At 51.3% G+C, this 15,786-nt stretch overlaps 1 protein-coding gene across 12 annotated transcripts in view; it reads left to right on the top strand.

Moving 5' to 3' along the window:
• The window catches only part of EZH2 (enhancer of zeste 2 polycomb repressive complex 2 subunit), an 87,072-nt gene that overhangs the window by 70,224 nt on the left and 1,062 nt on the right, over positions 1-15,786 (top strand). For all 12 annotated transcript variants that reach the window (XM_080818450.1, XM_080818459.1, XM_080818454.1 and 9 more), the window contains 11 exons: positions 5,588-5,679; positions 7,074-7,311; positions 8,054-8,223; positions 8,650-8,744; positions 9,789-9,829; positions 10,190-10,315; positions 10,964-11,142; positions 12,489-12,584; positions 13,211-13,292; positions 14,043-14,123; positions 14,283-14,367. In XM_080818450.1, the coding sequence (XP_080674576.1) occupies positions 5,588-5,679; positions 7,074-7,311; positions 8,054-8,223; positions 8,650-8,744; positions 9,789-9,829; positions 10,190-10,315; positions 10,964-11,142; positions 12,489-12,584; positions 13,211-13,292; positions 14,043-14,123; positions 14,283-14,367 (1,285 nt within the window). The remainder of the gene's footprint in view (positions 1-5,587; positions 5,680-7,073; positions 7,312-8,053; positions 8,224-8,649; positions 8,745-9,788; positions 9,830-10,189; positions 10,316-10,963; positions 11,143-12,488; positions 12,585-13,210; positions 13,293-14,042; positions 14,124-14,282; positions 14,368-15,786) is intronic.

Genomic DNA, 15,786 nt, shown 5'->3' with positions numbered 1-15,786 from the left:
CCAGTTTTTTCTGGCAAAATGCAGATATTCTTCTTTTTCTGAGTATCCTGTTCAAAAGGTGCCATACTTTTCAGGCTTTTCCCCATTTCGACTAAGTACATATTGGTCAGTATTATTCCTGTCTGGAGAACTGCGTGGTCTTCCGCTGTAGGAGGGGGAGAACTTACTGAACTGATTCCTAAGGGTCAGCATTTGGATTGTTCTGTGCCTCACACGCTAACGGTGCTACAGTGAGTCACCTTGGCTGTACCTGAACATCGTTTCCCACAAGTGCAAGTTAACCCAATGCCCAGTGTTTAGATAGGCTTTGTTGTTTTGTGTCTAACATTGGGTCGCTGGAATTTATTCTGATAGAATTTTTGACGCACCCCTCCTCCCCACCTCCAAGGCTACTGACCTGTTTCCATACCTTTTACTGGAAAGTTCCCCGTTTGCTGTCCTGCCCACTGCCTTCGTTCCCCATTACCATGTGTGCTTGGGTCTCTTTTCTTTGCATTTGTTCCTTGAGTCATTCTGTCCAAGAGGCTTTATTCAGAGATCTCCTGGCTATTCTTGCTTATTTTTAATGTAAATTTTATAATCTTAAGGTTGTTTAATTTAAAAAAAAAAGGTCTAGTAGTATGTTTATTGGAATCCCATTAGATTTATTAATTGCCTAAGTGAAAACCGACATTTTAAAGTGAGGATTAAGTGTAACTATATGATCAAGTTACCTTTTGTGTCCTTTAATAAACTCAAATTTTCTTCCTGTAGCTCTTGTATGTTCTTTCTTAAGAGGATTTCTAGGTATTAATGGGTTTGTTGCCTGGCTTTTTCTCTTTCAGTCTTACATATTTTATACCTTGATACTTTACTCAATTGTCCTGTTTATAAGAGTTTCTCAGTGGATTCTTATTTGAGCTTTCTAGTTATGTAAGTAAACTATCTGCAGTTACTGATACTTTCTGTCTTTCCAGTCTTGATGACTTTATTTTCTTGTCTAATTGCATTGGTTTGTATCTCCAGTAGAGTGTTAAGTAACATTGATACTAGTAGATACTTTTTTTTTCTTCTTCTTCTGGATTACTTTTGGAAAATTATCCGCTTCACCCAGGTTTTGAAATTTATTTGTATAAAGTTGATCTAAGTGTTCTAATGATTCTTTTGTTCTTAAATGTTTCATTCTCTCATTTTTCTTGATGAGCTCATGAAGTGGCTTCTTTTACTTTATTTTGAAAATCCGTTTTGTTTATTTCCCCCTCAGAGAATCAGCTACTGTATTAGGTTTACTATTTTTCTCTTTACGAATGTGATTTTTGCATTGTTTTCATTCTTTCCTCGTTTTTTGATGTATGTGGTTAACATGGATTGAATTGTCTCCAGAGTACTGTTTCAACCTCTCTTATGTTTGGCAATACTATAATTTATAAGGAATTTTAAAGAATATTCTATGTTCCCTTTTTAGCTCCTTGTTTAAGGGAGAATTTTTTAAACTTCTGGGTGAAAGGCCTTTTTTGGATGTTTTATATTTTTTTATTATTTCTGTGTGGTAGCCTTACTGATAATAGGTTATTTAGATGTTAGAGGTGACTACCATTTTTATCTATAAAGAAGATGTTTTGATGGTAAGGGTTTGGCAGTTATCTTATCCAGAGCTCAGTATCTGACCGTGGGTCTTTTCTATTAGAGGACTTGTGTGTTCTAATGAACCTTGAAGGATAAGTGGCTTTGGTTTGGGAACAAATCCCACTTTGTATTCCAAATAACTTTGAGATCATGATCCATTTTGTAAATTGGAAATGGGTTGTTCTGCAAACTTGGAATCATGTAATTTCTTTATAAAAGCTTCAGCCTAAAATGGGCTGCCTGGTTGGTTTTTGACACTTGTTAGAGGAACCGGGGTCAGCTCCTGAACTGACTGTAATGTAACACATTGACAGAAATGTAACGCATTTCTGATAGGGAGGGAAGGGAGGCAGACTGGGAAATTAAGTCTGGGAAGTTTTATGTGCTTAAATAGGATCAAAAGTAGAATCTTGGAATAAATGGTTTGCTACATTTTCTATTATCTGTATGGCCTACAGAGGAATCCATTTTAAGCATAAAATCCAATTCTGTCTGTCATTTCTGATATTACGTAAAAAGTCTGTTCTTTTTGGAACGTGTATTAATGCTTATTGTAGAGGTTTTAACATTTTAATGGTTAGACTTTCAGAAACAGTATTCCGAAGTTTGTAGTTGATGGTTGACTTTTTAAAAATTTATTTCAGATGAGTAATGATTAAAATTCAGACATACAGAGTTCATATCTGCCATGTAATTAGAGTGACTTACCCTCCCTAAATCTTGGTTTTTCTCATCTGTAAAATGGGGATGGGAATCTGCACACCTGGGGGATTTTGTGGGGATTAAATGAAGTAATGCCTGAAACCTTTCACCGGGTGCTTTGAACACAGGAGCCTTTACTGCGAGCTGCTGTCACTGCTGCTCTCACTACTGTCCTGTGCTCTGAACATTGATGCTATTATTTTGTAAGGTACTTAGTGTTAAAAATCTGAGATCTGCGATATACACAAGAATTATGTGATTCCAACCATAAGTATACTTATACTGAGTAAGAAGTATACTGAGTAAGAAGTAATTTTAAAGTTTTATTTGGTGGGGGAGCATGCATGAGGGGAAAGGGGCAGGAAAGAGACTCTTCAAGCAGACTTCCTGCTCAGCAGGGAGCCCCCTGTGGGGCTGCATCCCACAACCCTGAGCTCATGACCTGAGCTAAAACCAGGAGTTGGATACTCAACCAACTGAGCCAGGCACCCCTACTTTGTATTTTTAAGCCATTTTTTTAGAATTGCCAGTTTACTCACAGGGATAGGGAATAGCTGGAACTGTGTATCGTAACAGTGTGCGTATATATACGTAACAGTCCCTGTATGTCGTCCTTTTTTAAAATTTATTTTTTTTAAAGATTTTATTTTTATTTACTTGACAGGGATCACAAGTAGGTGAAGAGGCTGGCAGAGAGAGAGAGAGAGAGAGAGAGAGAGAGGGAGGAGGAAGCAGGCTCCCCGCTGAGCAGAGAGCCCGATGCCAGGCTCCATCCCAGGACCCTGAGATCATGACCTGAGCCGAAGCAGAGGCTCAACCCACTGAGCCACCCAGGCGTCCTGTAACAGTCTTTTTACCTTTGCTTGAAAACCTTTAGATTTTTTACCAAGATTTTATAGGTTGTTTTTGAAATTAAACAACAACAACAAAAAAAACCAAAACCCCTCAACATCCCATATTCTTTCCTTTTTGTACAGTTTTTAAGAAAGCACCTTGCTTAAATTTCCTAATAATTTTTTTGATCAGGGAATTTTACATATTCTACCCCCCATATTATATTTAGCTTAAAAATATTTTAATAACTTACTGGAAATAAAGGTATTTCAAGATGCCTATGTGAAAATATTAAGTATTCTGGAAATCTCAAACAGTCAAGACATTTCTAGAAGAGGGAATTCTTAATATACCTAGTTTTCTTAAACAATTGAAGTTTGATATTCTGAGGGAAGTCTAGTAAGGAGAATAGTTCTTTTTCTTGAGCTAAATGCTATGTGAAATTAACAGTTTTTTTTACCTTTGATAATAAAGTACCTCTGATTATTAGCAGGTTCATTTTTCCTTCATAGCCAGAACTTGGCTGGTGAGTGTTCTGTGACTTTGCTCTGATGCCCCTACGGTGTCTCCCAGGACTGGCAGGGGCTGCCCTCCTCCTCGGAGCGCGCATGAGTACAGATACCTATGTGCCTTTGTATTTTTCACTGGATCAGGTGAAATCAAGAACATCAATTTATGAATAGGGGAGATATCCACACTAAAAACAAATTTTACCAAAAATAGATCACTCCGCATGTGCTGCTAACTGGCTAAGGACGATCTTGTTTTTTGGATCGAAGTTAATTCTTAGCTGCTGATGTAACCTTAACCTTTTATAGGCTCAGACTTTGTATGGTAGGGGTCCTCACCTGTTCAAAAACATAACCCAATGTTAAATTCGTTGTGGTATCAGTCTCTCATTTCATAGGGAACTCTAACACACACTTGAAACAGAATTTGAGCCTTGAATTTCTCCTTCAAAAACATAACTTTGTCTTTTTTCCCTTATTTCCCTTATCAGTCTGTCTTTCCCATTTAAGTTCTATGGATAGAGCATGGCTTTTTACAGAGTTTGTTTTTTTATTTTTTTAGGATTTATTTATTTGGGGGGAGAGAGAGCATATGCTTGAGTTGGGGGAGGGGCAGAGGCAGAGAATCTGACAGACTCCACTGAGCGTGGAACCCGACCTGGGGCTGGATCCCGTGACCCGTGAGATCAGGACCTGAGCTGAAATCAGGAGTCTGTACTTAATCGACTGAGCCGCCCCTACAGATGTTTTTTAAATGGTTTGTCTCATGAATGTGTCACTTATTTGCTGTATCCAAATTAAGATACTTTTCATCTTGTGTAATTCTGAACAGGGCATTTCTAACATTTGCCTTGGTGGCTGAAAGTAGGCTTTCTCGAGGGTTTTACAAGTTCTCACCACTGTGTGTTCATGTTTATTTAGTTCGGCCTTGTAATAGAATCTGAATCCTTTTGTTATCACATTATTTGGGGATTTTAAGTTTCAAACACTTCTTTCTAGAACCTCTTTTATGTGACCATGTGTTTCCTGTAGAAGGGTGCTGACTACAGGCTCTCGTTAGATTCCTGAATTGTGTCTGATCTGAAGAAACTGAATTTCAGTAGTCTGAGGCTGTCCTCTTTATTTATTTAGAAGTTTATTTGTTTAATCGCTACACCCAACATGGGGCTCGAACTCATGACCCCGAGTTCAAGCGCCTCGTGCTGTTCCAACTGAGCAGCCGGGCGCCCTTGTCCTCTTTATTTGTAAAGGTTTATTTATTTTAGAGAGAGTGCGTGCACAAGCAGAGCGGCAGAGGGCGGGGGGGGGGCGGGAAGCAGACTCCCCGCTGAGCACAGAGCCCGATGAGGGGCGAGATTCCAGGACCCTGAGGTCATGACCTGAGCCCAGACCAAGAGTCGGCTGCTTAACTGACTGAGCCACCCAGGCGCCCTGGCCTCTCTGTAGTTTTAGTTTTTTAACAAGTGCTGTCCTGTTTTTCTCCATTTTGACAAGCCGATTATTGACCTTCTTTTGGAAATCAAGAAATTGTAGATGCTAGAATTCTTTTGGTAAAAATAGGAAATCTGATTTCCTTGTAGAGGGGACATATCAGTTGTTTCTATGGAGATATTAAAGACTCAGTAAATGTTCATAATCGGAGTTTAGAGGTCTGTGTATCAATTGTAGTTTTAAGGAGAGAAATAGGGAATCACTGATTATTCCAGAATTTACTGTCTCCTCCCTGGTTAGGGGTTGGTGGGGAGGCGTGGCAGTGTTCCAGGGGAGAGCTGAGGAGAACGCATGGAGATGATTCAGTAAGAGCTGGAAGGAAAGTTCTGACACGGAGATGATACACTGGCAAGTTTGTAGTGTGGAAAAGTGATTTTTTCCACTGAAACAGTAGAAATGAAAAAGTAAATATAGTAATATCTGGATATTCTATGTTTATTTTGCAGCTTTTCATGCAACACCCAATACTTACAAGCGGAAGAACACGGAGACGGCTCTAGACAACAAACCCTGTGGACCGCAGTGTTACCAGCACTTGGTAAGCCGGAGAGCCGCCCGGCCGGAGGGCACTGGAGGAGTCTTGCTGGGGGACGGTGGCGAGGTCTATGAAGGCAGCGTCGGCACGGTGGCCCCCGTCCTTGGCCGTGTGCTAGCACGGCGGACATTCTCACCCGCGCGGGTTCCTGCCTCGCTGCTACGCGCTGCACATTCTAGTCCTTCCTGAGTCTTGTATTATCCTTTGTCTGTGGTAATTGCTTCAGCAACCTTCCAAGGCCTTTAGGATCACGGACTGTTAGACCTGCCACCACACTTATGAGCGTGAGCAGCACAGACAGCCCCTCAAGCCCCAGAAGCTTGGTGAGCCTTCCTCAGCGTAGGCCTTCTCGAGTTTTACATGGTAGTCGGTCCCACAGGTGGTTTTTTGTTTGTTTGTTTGTTTTGTTTTTTAATGATGGAGAAAAGGTAAGGGTTTAGGAGAATGTGAGGTAGAAAAGTTGCTTTTGACGGGTACTATCTTATTTTTACCATTTCCCTTTGAACCAAGCCACTCCTACCTAGGAACTAATGGGTATATATTCCCTGTTGGATTTTGGACAGAAGATTCATTGAATGGCACGTGCAGAAGGTATCCTATTTTTAAGCAATTTGGTTTTTGTAGAATGAAGTGTAAAACTGTTGGCTGCCCTCAAACTTCTCCCTTCTCCTGCCACTAGAAATGGGATTCTGGAGCATTATTTTATAATACTCTCTACAGGCGGCATTTTATTTGGCCCATCCGGGAGGTGTCTGTGGTCTCTCTCCCCTCCATGATCTACTGTTGTTTCATCCCAAGTCTGGGTTACTGACTTGCCAGTGCAGACTGTAACGCTCACAGCCTCGCTGCTCAGGCTCCTCTCACGGCCCCTGCAGGCTCTGCTTCCCTCACAGGGAAAAAAAATGGGAGATTTTAATAGTAATTAATAGTAAGGCTGGAAGCAGCCACGCCCGGCGCACTTCTGCGTTGTGTGTGCTTCTTGGGTACTTGACTTACTATTGGAGAGAGGTCTCGTGAAGCCTGAAATAGAAAGTCTGACTCTGGATGCCCATTAGGTATGATTCTTCTCATAACCGTTCATGTTTAAAGAGACTTTTTTTATATTATATTTTAACTTATTATAATCACTGTATATAGTTCAAATGCTCACATAGAATTATCTTGTCGATTTCACACCCCTGTAGCACAAAGAGAACCTGATGTACCTTCCTGAATATTTCAAACTGTCAAAAGCAGTTAGAAAACCGAGAGCATCTAGATCGGGAAATGATGATTTGTACAAATGGATGCTGTGATACATTTATTGACTTAATTTGCTTTATGCAATCCTTTTTTTTCTCATCCAGCAAAACAAGCTGTAGAACTTGACCGTGATATGTACACTTTTCCCTTTGTAGGAGGGAGCAAAGGAGTTTGCTGCCGCCCTCACCGCGGAGCGGATCAAGACCCCGCCGAAGCGGCCTGGTGGCCGCAGGAGAGGCAGACTCCCCAACAGCAGCCGGCCCAGCACCCCCACCATCAGCGTGCTGGAGTCCAAGGACACGGACAGTGACAGGGAAGCAGGGACCGAGACGGGCGGGGAGAACAACGATAAGGAGGAGGAGGAGAAAAAGGACGAGACTTCCAGCTCCTCGGGTGAGACCCGGATGAAGGGAGTGGGATGGGTCGTGCCCTGTGCTCAGCGGATCCGTTCTCGGGCTGAGGACAAATCCGAGAGCAGAGAACTCCCTCGGTGTGGAGTGGAATTTCTGCTGCCTTCTGCCTGCACCCCGCCCCGGCCTTGGAGGGCGGCCTGCCCGCCCGCTTGCTGGAGGGTAGACGGTCCCCTGTGTTGTCAGGTTGGGCGTCACTGTTCTTTCTCTATCCTTCTCATTTTCTTCATTTTATTTAAAAAAAACTTGTTTTAAAAGTAAGCTTTACACCCAGCCTGGGGTCCGTGCCCGAGATTAGGAGTCACTGCTTCTCGGAGCCAGCCCGTCGCCACTCGGCTTGCACCTCGGAGGCTGTGTTCAAGGGAACCAACCCTGGGTTCTGTGGGAGGCTTGACTGTTTATTTTTAAGATGGTTCGCTTCCTGCTTTTTTTCTTAAGCACAACCTGAGTTTTACTTTTTTTTTAAAAAAAGATTTTATTCATTTATTAGAGAGAGAGAGTGAGCGTGTGCACAAGTGGAGGGGAGAGGAGAGGCAGAGGGAGAAGCAGGCTCCCCACTGAGCAGGGAGTCTGACACGGGCCTCGATCTCAGGACCCAGGGATCATGACCTGAGCTGAAGGCAGACGTTCAACTGACTCACCCACCCAGGCCGTGTAGTTTTACTTTTTAATACTGTTCTCCAGTTGTTATTTCTCTTGACCAGTGCTTAACTTTGGTTTTCTAGAAGCGAATTCTCGGTGTCAAACACCCATAAAGATGAAGCCAAACATTGAGCCTCCCGAGAACGTGGAGTGGAGCGGTGCGGAGGCCTCAATGTTCAGGGTCCTCATCGGCACGTATTATGACAATTTCTGTGCCATCGCCAGGCTCATTGGGACCAAAACTTGTCGACAGGTAAGCACAGCTGATAAAATACTGTTCAGGAACTTGAGACGGGGGGAAAGTAGTCGTCACCGTCCAAACGGAAGACTGTTCGTGGTTATGCTCGAGCTCCTGTTCATGTCCCGAAAAAGAAGTAGATTGACCTGGTTTTTCACGGGGTGGGAGCTGGAGGGAAACGATCCTTCCGACTTGAGGTGTTTCAGGGAGTGGATCTGCAAAGCCAGGAGGACGTTAGGCTGGCCTCGTGGCTCTTGCCCAGAGCGTGGTGGCCGCTGCTGTCCCCGCGTGAGGGTCGGCCAGCGTCTGCTCTGCTCGCCGCCGGCCCCCGGCTCCTGGCAGCGCACGGCCAGGCCGGAGAGGTTTCCAGAACGGGCGTGTCTCAGGCCACTTCGCCTGCGCACACGGCGCTTAGGGCCCCGTGACTCTGCCTCCTGTCAGGTGTATGAGTTTCGCGTCAAAGAGTCGAGCATCATCGCTCCGGCGCCGGCCGAGGACGTGGACACCCCGCCGAGGAAGAAGAAGAGGAAACACCGGTGAGCGCGTGTGCGGCCGCGGCGGGCTGCGCTCGGCTCCCGCTCCCGAGAGCACAGCGGCCTGCGGGGTCGGGGTGTGCGCAGGGTCCCGGGAGTGTGGTCACCGCCCTGCAGTTTAGTCGAGGAAACCAAGCCGGGAGCTGTGCGCTGGAGGGTCACTGAGCGTGAATGGTTCATGGGAGCGCCGGGCTGGCTGGTCTGGGAGTCAGACTTCTGTCCCCGAGCCGGGTGGACTTCTGTCCCCGCACAGGGCTGCTCTCGGCCCAGTGGGGCTCGCCATTCACGGGCGCGCGTGCGGCGAGGGGCACAGGGTGTCCGGGGGACGGGCCGCATCGGTGAGGGGGTGAGGGGTAGAGGGCTCTGCTCCGACTGTGCACATGCTCAGCGGCCCTTGCTTCATGGAAGGCGGGACTGTCGCCTTCCTTTAGAACCGGAGGAGCTCAGGCAGTTAGGCTGTTGCAGCCGCAGCGGAGTCTCTTGGTTGAAGTCTGACCCCGCAGGTCAGTGGGGGACCACAGTGGGGGACCGCAGACGCCCGAGGTGAGAGAAGCGACACTGTTTCAGCCAATCCGCAGCCGCGTGAGCCCGGGGGACGCAGCTCGCTGTGGAAGGCGGGGCCGCGGGCTGGGCTCCCCCCGACGGCGCGTCCTCCCGTGGGCTTGCAGCTGACCCGCAGACAACACGGGGCCACCCAGTGTGTCTTCTCGTCCCGTAACTGTAGTTTCCCCGTAGCCGCTTCTCTCGCTTGCTTTGTCGGAACGTGGCGCGGCACGTGCAGGACCGAGTCTGTGCGAATCCGTTACCAGTAAGGCTTTTGGTCCACAGGCTGGGTTAGTGGGGGAGTCAGAGCTTACACGCAGATTTGGATGGTGTGGGACGTTTGTACCCCAAGCCCCACGCTGGGCCAGGGTCATCCATCCTCTGGACCTGGGTTCAAAGCGCTTTTATGTTCAGGGCACACGCTGACGCGTCGTGCGGCCGCTGCACCGGCGCTGGGACGCACTCCTCGCTTCGCAAAGGCGACCTACGGTTTGTGTTTTGCAGGTTGTGGGCCGCACACTGCAGAAAGATCCAGCTGAAAAAGGGTTAGCATCCTTCTGTTCAACTTCGTAACTAACTTAAAACCGTCTACTCAGTTAAGAACGGTAGCTGATCCGTGTTCGGGAGTCCCGACACGGCTGACCGCGTCCACGGAACCCCCTGCGACGGAGGACGGCTGCGGCCTCGCTCCCAGTCAGTCCTCTGGTGCAGCGGGAGTGAGTGAGTCAGAGAAGGAAGTCCTCTGGGGTCGGGGGACAGTGCTCTGGACTGGCCAGGCACATGGGGTCGGGGAGGCAGCCTCTGCCGTCACCCCGTAGGCAAGTCCGGGACGGAAGACGGGCTGCACGCCTGGCGGGAGACTGTCCCCCCGCGGCTGTGGCCTGACTGCTGTGCTCTCCCCGCAGACGGCTCCTCGAACCACGTTTACAACTACCAGCCCTGCGACCACCCGCGGCAGCCTTGCGACAGTTCGTGCCCTTGTGTGATCGCACAAAATTTTTGTGAAAAGTTTTGTCAGTGTAGTTCAGAGTGTAAGTATCTGTTTTGTTTTGATGAACTGCATGAGAATTTCGGAGGCCTTTGGTCAGCAGTTTAAGCCAGAACGAGACCATAGCAGCTCTCGCCTCGTTGTTTCCCTTTTAGCTCTCTGGGAAGTGCGCGTATCCTACGGGGCTTTGCGGGGCGCCGTATCGGGCTCTGCGCGCGCGGCCAGCAGGGCTGCGGACAGGCCAGGCAGGACTGGGTCGTTTAAATTGAATCATAGTAAAGTTGGCACAGAACGTAGAGGGCACCTAGAAGTGGCTCCCTAGGGCCTCTGGCTGCCGGCAGCTGTCAGCAGTTCTGGGTCAGAATGCCGTGTAGAGGGGGCTGGAAGCGTTTAAAGAAACGACACAGGCAGCTCGGATACCAGGAAGTGTCTAGAACTCGGGACCCTTAGCAGGGTCGTGAACCACGGCTCTTACAAAACGGCTGCGGAAGAAGGGTTTAGACTAAATAAGTCAAAGAGCTTTTCAGCCCGTGTGCCACCCAACACATGCAGCCGGAGAGCCGGGAGCCCGGTGGTGACCGTCCTCTGCCGTGACCGCCCTCTGCCGTGACCGCCGCGGTTCCCGCCGGCCCTGGGCGGGGTGGGCCGGGGGTGAGGGCTCGCGGCCGCCTGACCAGGCCTCCCGCTGCAGGTCAGAACCGCTTCCCCGGCTGCCGCTGCAAGGCGCAGTGCAACACGAAGCAGTGCCCGTGCTACCTGGCCGTGCGCGAGTGCGACCCCGACCTCTGCCTCACGTGCGGCGCCGCCGACCACTGGGACAGCAAGAACGTGTCCTGCAAGAACTGCAGCATCCAGCGCGGCTCCAAGAAGGTGCGCCCCCCCCCTTCCCAATCCCGCCCCCCCCCCCCCCCCCGGGGCCGCGGCAGACTCGCCGCTGGTGGGACCTAGGGAAAGCGGAGGGGAGCCCTGGATGCCACAGCGGCCAGAAGGAAAACAGGGGACTTGGGGCGGTTTGGGCCCCGGGGCAGTGTTCCGCGTTCTGCGGGCCCCTTCCGCTGGCGTGAGGTGAACCAGTGAGTTCTGACAGGCCCGGGCGGCGTCATGTTCAGGAGAGGAGTTTCTCTAGTTTGTCTAGAACCCGTGCTCCGGTCTCCGTGTGAGTAGGTGGTGGTCCTGTCGGGGTGGAGAGACCCTTTCTTACCAAATATGATCCCAGGGAAGAGGAGTGTCTCCTGGGGTAGTTCTTGCAAACGTACTTCCCGTTTCTTTAGTGACCTTGACCGCACAGCCTGGCCCGGAGCTGCCGCCTGCGAGGTGCAGGCCGGGACGGTAACGGCAGCCCCGGGAAGGCGAGGACTGAGCAGAGGAACCTGCCCGCGTCCTAGGGGGAAGCTCAGGCCCTTAGGTGAGGGTCACTGAGGGTTTCTTCTCCCGGTAACGTCCGCTCTTAGAATGGGGCCTGCCGCACGAGACAATCCTTTCTCGAAGCGCTGTGTCTGCTCACTAGTCCCGACTCCGGGAGTTAGAGACGTCCAGACCTTGTGGCCCCGAGCCCCCTGCGGCTGAGGCCGCGGGCCAGTGTTGCCCACGAGTGTGGGGCGGAACGACAGACACGGACGACACTCCCATCTTAGGTCCCGGAGCCGTTAGGACATACCCGGGACGGCGTGCGGGGCCTCCACCCGGATCTCTGGTCCCGGCAGCAGCTGTGGGGTCCGGGCCGGGCCGGGCTCAGGTGGTTTTCTTACTCCAAGTTGTTAATTTCGTCCTCACGTCGCAGTGATGCTGGGGACAGGCCCCTGGCCCCCTGCTCAGTCCTCACCGTCTCCTTTTCCCTCACCGTCTCACCCCCCCCCCCCCCGTACTTGTTCCACCGTGAACTCCCCTCCGTGTTTTCAGGAACGGTTCACGCTGACACACCGTCGCCTTCTTTCAGAACTCCTGAAATGAAAGATAACACACTTTTTTTTACCAGCTGGGCTTCATTTGCTGAACGGTGGGACCAAAGATTGCTTCAGTTATTCAAGGAAACTGTGGTTTTCCGATACCTGGGAAGCCGGCCCCGGTTCAGATGCTCCCAGTTCTCGGGCCGCCGGCGACCGGCTGGATGCCAGCTCGAACGGGCCGGGGACGGACAGCGGGTCCTCCTGTCGGTCTGTCAACATGCCGTCCTTGCTGTCCTTTGACGACGCGATCGCGTGTGCTTTCCTCTCTAGCATTTGCTGCTGGCCCCGTCGGATGTGGCAGGCTGGGGGATTTTCATCAAAGATCCTGTACAGAAGAATGAATTCATCTCGGAGTACTGTGGAGAGGTGAGGCGCGAGGAGCCCGGTTTCGGGCAGTTCAGTGGCTGCGGGTTGCGTGTGCTCGTGTGGGGTCGGATGCGACTTTGTTTGGGGTTGAGGTCACCGGACAAGTCTTTTGGGTTTGATCAGAAGTGAATTAATAAAAAATGCCTTTTCAGCTCGGACTTACTACTCTTGCTTGGTAAACGGACTGAGGCCGTCCTTGTCGCACTTAGCATTTATTGTCGGGGGGCGAGGGGGCGGACGGGGCTTTGTGCTGTAGAGTCTGCCCTACTGAATCCGCAGCCGGCCTGCCAAGGATCTGAAACGACCGTGTCATCAGTCATACACCTTTTTAGTCGTAGAGTTAGGGGAAAACCATCGGGCTGGCTTCATTCTGGAACTAACCCACGCAGTTTGTATTTTTTCCTCAGTGGAAAGATTGTTGTTAATGACTTTCTGCAAGCATGGTTCCTTTCGGAGTCAAAGTCTTTAAAAAAGGTCCTGGTTGTGAAACACCAGCACATAGCCTGAGTGGGAGGGACGGAGGGACGGAGGGACGAAGGTCCCAGGTTCTCCTGAGCTTGTGTGTGCACCTGCCAGTCTCGATCACCTAATCCAGAACAGTCTTCTCCCTCTGCCTTTCTTTGTAGATTATTTCTCAAGACGAAGCAGACAGAAGAGGGAAAGTGTACGATAAATACATGTGCAGCTTTCTGTTCAACTTGAACAACGGTACGTGGGACCTGGAGGCCACCCCGGAGCCCTCCCCTGGTTGGAGTGGAGACGTGAAGGCAGAGGCTCCAGGGCCAGAGCAGGGCCGACGAGCGCCCGGGATCCCTCACGCCCTGGCACAGGCTTCGGGACAGGCTGTGTGCTTGCGAGCCCACCAGGCCGGACCAGATGATTCGGAGCCGTCTGCTGCTGGGGCGGCGCCAGACGGCTGCGGGTTTGCTGCGGGTTTGCTGCTGCTGCTCTCCTGCTCTGCTCCCGACGACCGGGGCCTGGGCCCCGCGTGGCCCCCGGCCTCTGTGTCATCCGCGCTCCCACTGATCTGGGAAGGGGCTGGAGTGCCGGATTGGGCAGCCGCTCCCGGACTTCCAGCCCTGGGTGTTCTCAAGGCCTGTGAGAAGAGGGAAGCGGGTTTTCAGATGGGTTCTCGGGTAGGGCATCAGGCCGGTGTTACTGCTGGGGCCTGGGGGGGCACGAGGAGAATGCATGGGTGCTTGACCCCCAACCTCAGAGAAACTCCCCTGGGACACGTAGCAGATCTTTCTGCAAACATGTTCCATAGCGAGTAGAGTGAAAAAAATAATTTTAAATGTGAAGTGATTACTCTTGAAGTTAGGAATTTTGATTCCTTGTTTTGTAAAGGCAAGCCCTGAGGAACGAGAGCCAGGGGCGTCTCCAGAATTGTAAGAACTTCGTGTTCACAGACCTGGGACGGAAACGGCTCACTTATGCTTGTTTTTTTTCTTTTTTTAGATTTTGTGGTGGATGCAACCCGCAAGGGTAACAAAATTCGTTTCGCAAATCACTCAGTAAATCCAAACTGCTATGCAAAAGGTAGGTGCTAAGGGAGCCGCATGCCCGAGGGAACCTCTCTGAGACCCGCGCCGGTGGCCTGGGATGGCCCCGCAGCGATGCTGCCTAGCACCGGGGTCAGGCCCTCCCCGGGGCCAGTCTTCCTCCGACTCCCTGACCCCGGTGTGTTTCTTGTTCCAGTCATGATGGTGAATGGCGATCACAGGATAGGGATTTTCGCTAAGAGAGCCATCCAGACTGGCGAAGAGCTGTTTTTTGATTACAGGTTAGTACCGCGTATTTCTGGTGTGATCCTAGGGCTTCATCTTCCTGAACTCAGCTCACAGAGGCTGTCTTTTCACTCTCTGTAGGATCTTCCATTCTTAGAGGGATTTATTTCTGGTTGTTACGTGTCAGGGGCATTGGTGGGCAGTTAGGCCGTACTTTCTTGGTAACGTAGTTCCCACCACACAAGTAGTGGTTATTTCTGACATACGGGCTTAGCTCCCATGCTGTGGGTTCGATTCCCAACCACTGCAGTAAAGTGAATTGTGATCTTTCTGCCGGTGGAGGGTCTCGGCGGCGCTGCCGCTGCTGACCCGTCGGGGCGCTGGGCGCTGGAGGCCGCACGGCCCTGCGGTTTGTCGCACCGATGGCTCTTCCGTCCCAAACGGTTGCTCCGCGGCCGGCGGTGCTGCCCGACGGCGTTTTACCCACGGAACTGCCTTCAGAAGTGGAGTCGGTGCCCCCGAGCCCTGCCGCTGCTTCAGCCGCGCGGCCCCGTCGTGGGCCGAGCCCCCCCCCCGTCGCTCCCCCCGGCAGCTCAGGGAAGCCCCTCGCTCTGCTCCTCCCGAGGAAGCCCCCCCAGCGCCGTCCCGGCGGACCCCGAGCTTGCGGCAGCCGCGTCCCCTCCTCGGGCTCCGCTCCCGCTCCTGGTCGCCTGCGGTTTCCTCGTGGTTCCGTTTCCAGGGCCCGGGCAGAGCCGACTCGGCCTGGTTCTTAAGCGCCGCGGGGTCTCAGAACGGTCCCGCGGCACCGGCTTCGGCTCCGGGTCACCGGCCGCGTTAGCCCCTCGCGACAGGGTCGCCCGCCGTGACGCTTCGAAGCCGGGCGCTGCCCTCTCCTCTCGGGCCGTGAGAGCCCCAGCTGGCATCTTCTCCCAGGGAAGGCTGTTCCGTCTGCGCCGGAAACCTGTTGTTTAGGGCGCCCCCCCCCCCCATCGGTGACCTCAGCTGGAGCGTCTGGAAACCTGGCTGCTTCCCCTTGCACTTGGGTGTTGCGGAGACGGCTTCTGTCCGGGAGCCCCCTGCACCCGCCCCGGCCAGTTGCGGACTTTCCTTCCGCAGGGCCTCACCTCTCCGCCGACCCAGCGCGGAGGAGAGTCCGGGCCTTGCCCTGGATTGGGCTTTGGCTGAAGGGAATGCGTGGCTGGTGTGCTCTCCCGTGCGGACCACTGCCGCTGTCTCCAGGCCAACAATAAGGCTGTTTCACTTTCTTATCATTCATGTGTTCACTGGAGTAGCACTTAAAAAAAAGAAGTGTACGTAATCTCCTTTACCCAGTGTGGGGCTCAAACCGATGACCCTAAGACCGAGGGTCACGTGTTCTTCCAACGGAGCCAGCCAGGCACCCTCTTCATTTCCTCCTGTGAATGTTTCCTTCGCATGGACGCCTTGGCTCACTCGTGCAAGGGGTCTAGCTCACG

This window comes from Martes martes (assembly GCF_963455335.1).
Source record: "Martes martes genome assembly, chromosome: 11".
Classification (NCBI taxonomy): Eukaryota; Metazoa; Chordata; class Mammalia; order Carnivora; family Mustelidae; genus Martes; species Martes martes.
The sequence above is the reverse complement of the archived record's forward strand: the minus strand, read 5'-3'. Positions and strand labels throughout refer to the sequence as shown.